The 11,874-nt window shown below is 36.0% G+C and overlaps 1 protein-coding gene across 2 annotated transcripts in view; it reads left to right on the top strand.

Annotated features, from left to right (window-relative positions):
• The first annotated feature begins 488 nt into the window (after window positions 1–488).
• The window catches only part of LOC123880071 (tyrosine-protein kinase Abl), a 46,904-nt gene continuing 35,518 nt past the window's right edge, over window positions 489–11,874 (top strand). For both annotated transcript variants that reach the window (XM_045927966.1, XM_045927965.1), the window contains exon 1: window positions 489–912. In XM_045927966.1, the coding sequence (XP_045783922.1) occupies window positions 786–912 (127 nt within the window). In that variant the 5' untranslated portion in view covers window positions 489–785. The remainder of the gene's footprint in view (window positions 913–11,874) is intronic.

The following is an 11,874-nucleotide window of genomic DNA, read 5'->3' as shown; positions in this document are numbered from 1 at the left end:
TCTGTGGATGCTACTGTGCTCATATCATTACTCCGCCCCATATATAAGTAGGTCTCTATGAAAGATTCGCTTGCCTGAGCCACACTCTTTATAGATAAGGTCCTCAAAAGGGCTGCATAGCGGAAATATAGGTACGTAGGTCCTCAAATATGGCCAATGGTTGGCGAGCTTGATATTCAGCAAAATATTTAATTTCTACTCTGCGCTCGCACAATACACTTATCTTAAAAGCTTCTGTGAGCGACACTGTGTTAGAACAAAAAAAAATTAACTGTGTGTGAACGGCAAAAACCATGTCAAAACGGTCTGCAACCGAATACTGCTAACCAACAACCTGTTTACACTAGACGGTGATATTGTATGGATTATAGAGAATTAAGAATTTAAAAACTTCCAAGGGTTTACTTCTATGGTTAACTAGAGGCTTAAAAAAAGTAGAACCCAGAGCCGTAAAATAAATTAAAAACAAAAAAGAAGTTAACTGATCTATGGTTTACTGTCTGTGACAGTCGCACATAATGGCGGAGGTTGTGTTTTTTGAATATCACTGAATTCAATCCGGTAATGTTTTTTATAAATGTTTAAATCCGCTCGTATACGTTACTTTGATTACTTAAACTTTGTTTTACTTCGTTATTGACTTTAAAAAACTGGAATAGTGAGGATTTTATTGAGGATGGAGTGTGTGTACGTTGTGGTATCGATAGACTTATTGAATTAGTGTCTGGGCGAGGAGTCGGTTGCCGGTGTCGTAGCCGAGAAGGTGGCGGCGGTGAGAGCACAAGATGGGGGCTCAGCAGGCGAAGGAGCGCGGCACGGCGAGCGGCGCGTCCATGCGCTCGGCAAGGAACAAGCCGCGGGTGCCCAAAGACCCTCGCATGCTCGGCTCGAACATATTCACTGAACACAGCGGTGAGTCATCTTTATTTTGTTTCAGTGTTTATCCATCTTCATATACGAATCTGGACCCCAGTCAATGTGAAGCACTAAATATAAATCATTCTATTCTTTGTCTTGTCAGTAATTTTCTCTGTTAAGTGCATCACTCTGTTTATACACCTAAAATCCATTCTAGGTCTATGTTAAAATCTAACATAGAAGTAGAAATAATACTTATACAATATCATTGACTGTAGCTCTGTTCACTGAACTTCCTCTGTCCTCTTCACTGTACTATATTATTGTCATTTAACTGCTGTTGTTGATGTCCCAGTGACTATCATTTAGCATTGTTAACCAATCTCTGACTTATCTGGGTATGTGATATTTTAATATGTACACAATACTATAGGCAAGAGGTACTTTAATAATTTAAAACACTTGAGCCACTTGCTTTAATAAGATTAAAACACATAAATTAGCTTAGTTTCCTAAATTGCTTAAATTCAAACATAAATAATATATAAAAATTATATCATAATTAATAACAAAAATACTTTTCTGGTTGTAGTTTTACCAAACTAGTAGCAGTTTGGTAAAACTAGTAGTTTAGCTGTTAGAACCTGATAATATAATTTATAAATGAAACCTATATTTTTATTATTTTTATATAGATTTGGCCATAGATATGTTACATTCTTTATTTAAAAAATAACCGGACATGTGCAAGTCAGACTTGCGCATCAAGGGTTTCAGTACTTAGGTTTTTTTCTGACATTTTGCATGATAAATCAAAAACTATTATGCTTAAAAATAAATAAAAATCTGTTTTAGAATGTACATGTAAAACCCTTTTATATGATACTCCACTTGGTATGGTTATCTTACTTTGAAAAATGAAACTCATTTTAATTTTTTTTAAATGACATAACCACAAATTCACGGTTTTCAGATTTATTCCTTTACTTGGGCTATAAGACCTACCGGCCAAAATTCATGATTCTAGGTCAATGGTAAGTACTCTACAGGTTTTCTTGACAGACACGACAGATGGACGGACACACAGACATACAACTAAGTGATCCTAAAAGGATTCAGTTTTTTCTTTTGAGGTACAGAACCTAAAAATATCTAAATCTATATGGATAAAGTTGTGATCATTATCTATGTATTTAAAGTATAGAACTAGCTTGCTTCCTGAAGATATGGACCCAGACTATTTTTATCCTGGAACATCAAAGAGTTCCCAAAGAATTTTTAAAAACCCTATAATGAATTTGCTGACATTATGTTATATTAAAAGTAATAAGTAATTGATATTGGTAAATATTTTTGTGAAACCTATTTTATTGAATACTTACCATAATGTAAGATTTTGACACTTTGTCTATAATACTAACATTATAGGTTAACACAAAATGACCTCTCATGCACCTTTTTAACCGACTTCAAAAAAAGGAGGAGGTTCTCAATTCGTGGGAATCTTTTTTTTTTAACTCTAAGGGTTAACAAAAGTATGGTTCATCTTTAAAATAAGGACTAAATCTATTTTTGATATGATATTTGACACCTAAAGTTAAAATGGCGCATGAGTACTCTTTTTTTATGCATTATACCTACACAATATTGATGCCAAGCGAATGTTTCATAAGTTAAAGCTCAGTGATAAAGTTTGATAAAGTATGAAGAATATGATATATTTATACTTGCTATATGCATATAAGCTGCTCATATAAATAAGGGAATCTCATGCAGTGGTGGCACTAATCATCCCTGTCTTTCAGGTTGAAATCTATAGAGTGCACTTTGACTTTGCTTAGACTTAAGTTTCAGTTAAAACGAGACAGATTTATGCCAGCGGTATAGCGTTGTCTCGTTTTAACAGTGTCTTAAGTCTGAGCAAAGTCAAAGTGCGGTCTATAGATCTCAGCCTTAGTTACCTGTCTTTGGTTGTTATGTGTCTATTGTGCATGCTAAAATATAATCTGCTAGGATATTAAGTCTTTTGATTATCTTGATAGCCAGGTTATTGCCAAACATGAATTAGTATTAACAAACGTTTTACGGTGTACAATACTGTAGTACATTATTTTGATCTATCTCCTAGGCTTTAGCCAGCGTTTGCAATGTAAGTGCAAAAAAATGTGTTTATTTACAATATCACATTAGAAACCAAAAATTATCGGTGTCCCTCTACTATATTATGCATGTATTATACTTATGAATATTAAAAATTTCTCTTGAATTACTGTATTTATTAAAAAAAACTGCATCTAAATCCGTTGAATAGTTTTAAAGATCTAAGCATACATAGCGACAGACAGCGAGAAGCGACTTAGTTTTGTACTATGTAGTGATAGTGATTATTATGTGTATATATATTTTTTTTTTTTAAAAAGAATATTAGCCATGTTAAATGACTAATATTCCCCTTTCCTCTCCAACTAAGCGTCAGGCTTGTGCTAGGAGTAGGTACGACAATAGTGCAACGGGCGGGGTTTGAACCGTCGACCTTTTCAGGTTTTCAGTCCACTCCTTTACCGGTTGAGCTGTTGAGGCTCTGTATATGTATATGTATATGTATGTATAAATAGGTGACTAGAATTGAAATATGATAGCTATGTTGTCATTTCAAAAGTGTTGTTTTGCATGCTAGGCCATCCATGCTCCTGACATCGCATAAAAATTACTTACCCTGTTTTCTCCGAAAGCAACCTACAATCTACATTACTAGGACTCATGATCTCATAGCATATTAACAAGAACTGAACTTTGTTTTCGTTTTATAAACGAACTAAGTTTATCCAAATAAGGCCTGTAAAACAAACTTTGCCCTAAATGAACTTTCGTGGCTATTGTAGGTCTATTCACTTATTATCATAAACTTATCGCCGGCCCATTACTGAGCACTGCTCTCCTCTCAGAATGAGATTGTGAAAATCAATTCACACATCTTTGAGAATATTATAGAAAATTTTCAGTCATGCATTTTGCAGGTTTTCATAATATGATGTTTTTCTTCACATTCAAGTAATATTTAATTGCTTATCACGCGCATAATTTTGAAATGATGCTTCGAAATGCATTACTTGCCCGGAATCTAGCCTCAAATCAGACCTAGACCCTTAGAGTATGTGCCCGACTATGTCTTGACCATAAGCCCTACCTACTTTATTTAAAGGTATGTTTTACACTCAGGTGACCCAGGCCTAGCGAAAATCTATATTTTTTTGACCCCCCGACCCAAAAAGATGGGTGTTATAAATTTGACGTGTGTATCTGTGTATCTGTCTGTGGCTCTGTAGCTCCTAAACAAATGAACCGATTTTAATTTGGTTTTTTTTTTTTTGTTTGAAAGGTGGCTTGATCGAGTATATTCGTAGCTACAATCGAAGAAAATTGGTTCAGCCGTTTGAAAGTTTTCAGCTCTTTTCTAGTTTTCTTATAGAGGTTTTTCTGTAGGGGGGTTTTAAATTTTGAGTTATTTATCGTCTGTGGTCAGCAAGCGCACGAGAGTAGCAAGCATATTAGTAGCATCAAATCAAAGGCACCCACTTACCTATCTACTTATGCGCTTGTCGACATTGTCCTATGTTTGCCCTGAATGTAAATTGTAAACGTAAGTGACATAAATCTGACATAAATCGGCAGAAGTTTTAACACACCAAGTAAAAAGTATTGATTTCTATTAACGTTTTACAGTGCGGTCAAGAACACTACACTCAAGATATCTATATAGTAGAGATCTGTGTTCTTTGTTTGTTTCCTGCAATTGAAGCTCGTTTAGAATTCACAAAGAACCTTGACTGGCACAATGCGATAATCTGTAATACAGCATTGTATTTTAAACAGATACTTAACATGACTGTTCCAGTAAGAGAATAACAATACAAAAAAAAAAGGTTATTGGCGTTAGAATTTTTAGTTTACTTTTAGTTTACTTAAGTCTTTGAGGTAGTCTCGACTGCAATGGTTGGAGGCAGAGCCCCTAATTTCAGACGAGCCTTTGATAGCGTTCGCTTAGAAACTAGAAGACTAATAACCTTATTTAATCTATTTTTAAAACTGATTGTTGCAAATGTGCTTGTTTTTAAACTATTTTATAACTGCATGCATTTTCCTCTAAACTTCATATTTTATTGAGTTTCAATTTGAACCCTCAGACCTCGAATTCAAAACTTACTTTAAAATAAAGTCAAAGACTCAAACCTATTAGCTCGAAGTTGTTCTAGGTAAACCAATTTAAAAGTGCAGAAAGACTATACCGAACTATAAATTCTTTGTATCAAACACCAATAATAAAATAGACTACAGGCCCATGTTCAAAAATGGATGGGTCATATGAACCACCAGATGACGTATATAGTACGATATAAGAGCATAAAATAATACGATTCAGCACTATGCCGTCACTTGTAAGCTGTCCAACTGAGTGCTGGTGAGAATTCAAAAGTGCAGGTAGAGTGAGTACATTTTGGTCATATATTTTTGTACGGCATTTTTACCATCGATAGATCCATGAAAAATAATAAGAAAGCGCGCAGTGCCGTAAAAAAATGGTGCGCCACAAAGTCGGTAAACTTTTTGATTTTCTGACAATTTCCAGGGTAAATTTGGTCATTTCATTCTGTACGGCATTAGTTTCATACTGTTTCAATACAGCCTCTAACCCATTATTGCGCAACGCCGTACAAAAATCATGCGACAAGGTGAAAAAATTGAGGGTAGCAACCCCCTCTCTTTCCGTGGTCCGGGGGATGATTTGAAACAACATAAAATTAATTTATTTTGAAAGTGTTTTATGCATAGATAATATTTTTTTACATGCCGTACATTTTCGTTGGTCCAAAGGTTTGTAGGGGATGTGGATATTATATACACACTCGTTCACTTCAGTTAGACGGCATAGTGATTTTATCATATTATCAATTGTTCTCTTCAAAAATATGTCAATGCCGTACAGTATCAGATGGCCATAAAGTACTACACCCTTAAAATGGTAGCGTCATTTTCATCAGCCTAAAAGATGTGGTCTGCATTAAAATGTACGGCATAATTTTTTCCTAATTTATTTATCTTAATACTATTTAAAACAAGGGAAAAGCGTAGAAAATTGCTATATTTTATTAATCTATGAATATTTAAACTATTGCAATAATTTGAAAAATTTCAGTTTTTGTATTGCTCTATAATTTTTTTTAGAACAGTTTCTTTTGAACGGCAATACTATATAACTATAGTATTTTACACTCTCATGTTAAAAAAAAGTTGCCGTACAGAGTCAAATGATTTTACAGCTTTAAAAATCAAGTATACCATGAAATTAAGATAATTATTGATACACGTTCAAATGAACACTAATTTTTTGACGGCATTATTTTTAATAGTACTTTTGAGTGCTAGATAATGTTTTGGAACCAAAGCCGTACTTTTTCAAATCACCCCCCGGACCACGGAAAGAGAGGGGGTTGCTACCCTCAATTTTTTCCCCTTGTCGCATGATTTTTGTACGGCGTTGCGGAATAATGGATTAGAGGCTGTATTGAAACAGTATGATACTAATGCCGTACAAAATGAAATGACCAAATTTACCCTGGAAATTGTTAGAAAATCAAAAAATTTACTGAATTTGTGGCGCATCATTTTTTTACGGCACTGCGCGCTTTCTTATTATTTTTCATGGATCTATCGATGGTAAAAATGCCGTACAAAAATATATGACCAAAATGTACTCACTCTACCTGCACTTTTGAATTCTCACCAGCACTCAGTTGGACAGCTTACAAGTGACGGCATAGTGCTGTATCTTATTATTTTGTGCTCTTATTTCGTCCTATATACGTCACCTGGTGGTTCATATGACCCATCCATTTTTGAACATGGGCCTGTAGTCTAAAATGGCAAAAATTAGGTGCTAAGGGTCCTATTTAAAAGTCATGTTAGAACGCAAATCATAACATAGGTTAAGAAGGATTTCTGGCAGGTGCTAGCGCTCGGCGCTCGGCATTCACTTCCCGGAAACTCTTGCTTTGATCCTACGAACGAGTTTTAAAAAGGCACCTCTATACTATACACCTTCTCAGTGCCTTGTATCTAGGCGCAACGCTCGCGTTCACATTTTGCTTGGTCTTTGGCTTCTGCTGTTAAAACTACTCTAGATAAGGGTTCGATACCGTTCAGCAGTTCAAGTAGAGATCCGATATTTATCAAATTAACTGTAGACTAGCTGTTTCCCCCGACTTCTTTCGCGTGGTGGACTACAGCGCCATCTATCTGATCCCAGCATATCTTTCGTTCGAGTTTGGTATTATCAATATTGACTTTAGTAATTTCTTTGTAAATAAGTAAGACTGAGTAAATATTTTGCATTTAAAACTAATAGTTCTGGACTTGTTTTTCATCAGAGTTCTGTACTTTTGATTGGGACCTTAAGTGGACCAAGTAAACTCATATTCTAAGCTCCGATTGATTCAGGCGAAATTTTAATTATCTTTAGGCTTTAGGGTTTCAAATGCAAAGGGGTTACGGAGACGACATTACTGCTGACTGTTTCGGGGTCTACCGCCTAACTCTACACCTTCAGCCGAAATAGAAAGCCAAGTGAATTTTCACAGAATATGTATTACTATGGCCTCTACAATAAATAAAAATGTACCTGCCATAGCAACAACAAGGCGAAAAAGAAAGCAAGTTAATGTTTCATTATCATCCATTTTCAACATATGTAATTAGCATTTCAAGCCTTTAGCTCATTGGGAAGTTAGTTTTAAATAGATTTCAAAATTTGTGCCGAACAGACAAACAAGCAAACAACAGACCGACAAGAAACCGAGTTGATAAAAACGAGTGCTAAAAGACGAACGTCTGACAAATAATAATAGCCTCCCTCCCTCCCTCCGAGTATATGACCGCTAAGTATAGAACCTAGAACCCTAATTTTTAAAATAACATATTATTATACTGTGAAGTAAATCGAGTTAAACGAAACCCTGTTTAGATTAAAACACTTATCTGGGGAGTCCGTGATAGGTATGATTATTTGCAGCTGTAGACCGCGTTCTGTAAGGAGAAAAAAAAATTGAAATTGGGACAGTAAAGCTCTGGTTTCCTCCAATAGCGGTGCCGTTTTTAAACGGACGCAATATGATGACCGCAAAAAGACGGCCGTAGACATGTGGAATGTTCGAGACTGCATTGACCGTTTTATTACGGTGAACAGACCACAAAGTACGTGTCAATAGTTGAAAATCGACGAACTTGATTTAGCGTTACTCGTATATTTGGAAGATGAACAATCATCAGAAGACGAAAATAGTCTAGTCTTTATGTTTTACATTATATAGCACATCATGAACCCGCACAAAATCAATTAAAATTTCATCATCCTCGCTGGTCCAGTTGATGAAACTCATTTTGAACAAAAAATATTTTAAAATGGCACGCAAATTAATATTACGCTTGAAAATACCTTCACCGCTATGAAAAAAACGTTGACAGACACTTCGATACCGCCAAGACGGCCGTCATGCAAATGGCGGTACCGCTTTTTGACGTTACGGTGTCAATTACCGTTATCTAGGAAACCGCGCCATATTGTTTACATAGACAACGTTCTAGTGACGTCATTCACCGCTGTATTACGGCCGCTACATAATGGCACCGCTTTTGGAGGAAACCAGAGCTTTAAACTTGGGCATATGGTGCGCTACACCTACGTGTGAGGCAATCCATAGTCCATAATAAAAATCAGATGTCCAAAACCACTAACAAAATAATTTTTGTTTCTACACGTGTATGTATGTTGAAGTCGACAGAGCTTCACGCTTAGATTTCTAGTTTCATTTATTATGCTCGCCCGACTTCATAAATGCGTTTTCATGACTTCACTTCATACACATGCACGTACGTAAGTCGTTTTTTTTAAATTTTCAAATTTGTGTAGTAATGATTGAAGTCTCTCCCGGCGCGGCGCCGTGAGTCACAGTAGCGCTCAACTTACGGTGCCCATATGCGGATCGAAGCTTCCGCGATATGTGTGTGACTTGGTTTTAATTCGGTTTAAACTGAGTGAAACTATCTGTTTTACATCAGCCTCTCCAAACTAAATACCAAACAGTTATTTTTAAGGTTCCGTACTCAAAAAGAAAAACGGAACCCTAATAGTATCACTTTGTTGTCTGTCTGTCTGTATTTCCGTCCGTCCGTCGTGTCTGTCAAGAAAACCTATAGGGTAATTTCCTTTGACCTAGAATCACGAAATTTAGGTAGGTAAGTGGGACTTATAGCACAAGTAAAGGGATAAATCCGAAAACAGAGAATATGTGGTCACATCACAAAAAAAAATTAAAATGTGTTCACAATAACATTAATTTACTAAATAACATAAAGATGCCGCTGTTGTCATTAACTTGCTGTGTTACACATAAAAATATTAAAATGTCTTTTACGACGGTACGGAACCCTTCGTATACGAGGCTGACTCGCAATTGACCAGTTTTTTGTTTTACTGACAAACTGTTTGCGCTCAACAGAGATCTTTTCAAGTGGTAAATGATGCAGTCTAACCAATGCGCCGACTTGGAGACGTACAGAGTAAGAACCCTGATCGGGGGACACAGATTTGAAGCTGTTCAAAGACATTCGCATTCGAATGATTTTAGTAATTGATTAACTTTTTAGTGTTCGGCTGTATACTGTCGTTAATCTTTTAAGAAGTTGCGAGGCAGGTTTCTACCTACGTATACCCCAATCAATCAATCAATCAGCCTGTTTGCGTCCACTGCTGGTCAACAGGCCTTCCTAAGAGCGCACTACCACACACCACGCTGATACGCAGTCTCCACCCCAGAACACGTTTGCCCTAGCGGCCATCAGTTCTGCGGTAGACGTAGCCTGGTACCATTTCAGCTGGCTAATTCGTTCTGCTACGTTGGTCACTCTGGTTCTCCTATCGTATACCTAATTCCAAAGAACTTAATTATGATACTAACGTAACCCAACCGTTAAATCTACGCCCGTAAATTGCGTGTAAGTGGGCTCTTCTGGGTTAGTTTTAAAATGTAAATGTGAAATCACTTAATTTCTAAACAGCCTTTATTGCCGATATTCTTCCTGCGTTTTGCTGATGATAGAACGATTAACGATAACGCACTGCTCGTCCTCAATCAGAGGCCTGTAATTTATTACTTTTAATTACTGATTCCGTAGCAGATCCAAATTTTGTATGCAAATTTTTTGTTGTGGATCTGCCGTCTTAGTGCGCGTAAAACAAGTAGCCCAATCTGCAGACGAGGCTTATGAGTGCTCATTATACAAATACATCGTTAGCTTATAAACAGTGGTTCCGAAGATTTCCCTCTACAGTCTACATAAACAAACTCACAAAATTCGCACTCTTTCTTTATAATATTAAGTAGGTATCAACATCGTTGCTTACAGTTATTATACCGTGACGTAGGTATAAAATATCATTATACAGATGAAAGTACTTGAAAAGCATCACGAGATTTTCATCCTTCAATTGAACCGCGTGCTCTATTTTAATGACATAAAAATCAATAGTACTTTAATTATACGATAGTTATATATTAAAAATTGATTTAACAGGGCTCTCTCCGTCACTCGTTTCATACGGCTAGGGGCGATACTGGGGGCATTCATCAGATCTATTAGGTATCAGTTTCTAATATGTTTTAACCATAGACATACGAATTTTGTTTTAACGGTAAAGGTTTTTGACATATATCGTCAAATTCAATCCCTACTTTAAGAGGGGTCTCTCCGTCACTCGCTTCATACAAACGTAGTTCCAATTTCATTTGAATATTAAGCAACCAAACTCCATGAAATTTTGCAGACATATTCTAGAAACTAATATCTATGTCTGTAGTGTTTTAGATTTCTCTAAAAATATGTAGTTTTAAAATTACAGGGGCTCGAAGATTTGTATGTGAATTTTTAAGACCGCGTGACTTTGAAACCGAATATTTTAACGGAAATCTGGAAAACCACAGACTTAGATATTAGTTTCTAGAATATGTCTGCAAAATTTCATGGATTTTGGTTGCTTAATATTTAAATGAAATTGGAACTACGTTTGTACGAAGCGAGTGACGGAGAGACCCCTCTTAAAGTAGAGATTGAATTTGACGATATATGTCAAAAAGCGTTACCGTTAAAACATATTAGAAACTGATACCTAATAGATCTGATGAATGCCCCCAGTATCGCCCGTAGCCGTAACAAGCCTCTCGACAATGCATAATAGGCTTAGCCCCAAGCCTTCTTAATGACGTCGACGCTAGGCGGCTTACTGCATTCGTTCATGATGTGCGCTTACAAAATTACTTTTTAAAAGAGTTAATACCTACCCTAATCTTGGAACATTTCTTTTAGGTTTTCACTTTGTGAAGTCCACCGTAATTCTTTTTATCCCTACTCTTGACGACAGCTATTGCAGACATAATGCGTCGTATTTTTACCCGACTGCGGCATAGCCGAAAGGAAAGGTTATGATTTTAGCAGTCTATGTATGCCTATGTATGTTTGTATCCAGATTCTGTGCGTTTCACCGTAGTGTCTATACTACTGGGCCGATTTTGATGAATGAGGGACCAAATAATTCGTTGTCAAGGCCCAGGTGACATAGGCTATATTTTATATGAAAAAATTGACCTAACAGATGTTACATCAAAAAAAGTGTAGACTCAAAAAAATTTTTTTTTGCTTTTGTACGAGTGGGATGTCAAATGAAAGAAGAAAAATTTCTGAGCTCATTAATATGAATGTACAACATTAAAATATACCAAGCGACAGAAAATCCATTTTAATATTTCAGCTTTTATTAAGGTAATTGCTATTTGACAAATCGCAAAAATGCTGTACTTTGAAGTAAATTGTTTATTTTTCTAAAGCATTAACAGCTATTAAATACATGCAATTAAAAACTTCAGTTTGTGAAGATTATAAGGGCCTTTTTTAATTTAGTATACATTA

The sequence above is a fragment of the Maniola jurtina genome, chromosome Z, assembly GCF_905333055.1.
Source record: "Maniola jurtina chromosome Z, ilManJurt1.1, whole genome shotgun sequence".
Lineage (NCBI taxonomy): Eukaryota > Metazoa > Arthropoda > Insecta > Lepidoptera > Nymphalidae > Maniola > Maniola jurtina.
Note: the sequence above shows the minus strand (reverse complement) of the source record. Positions and strands in the feature narration are given on the sequence as shown.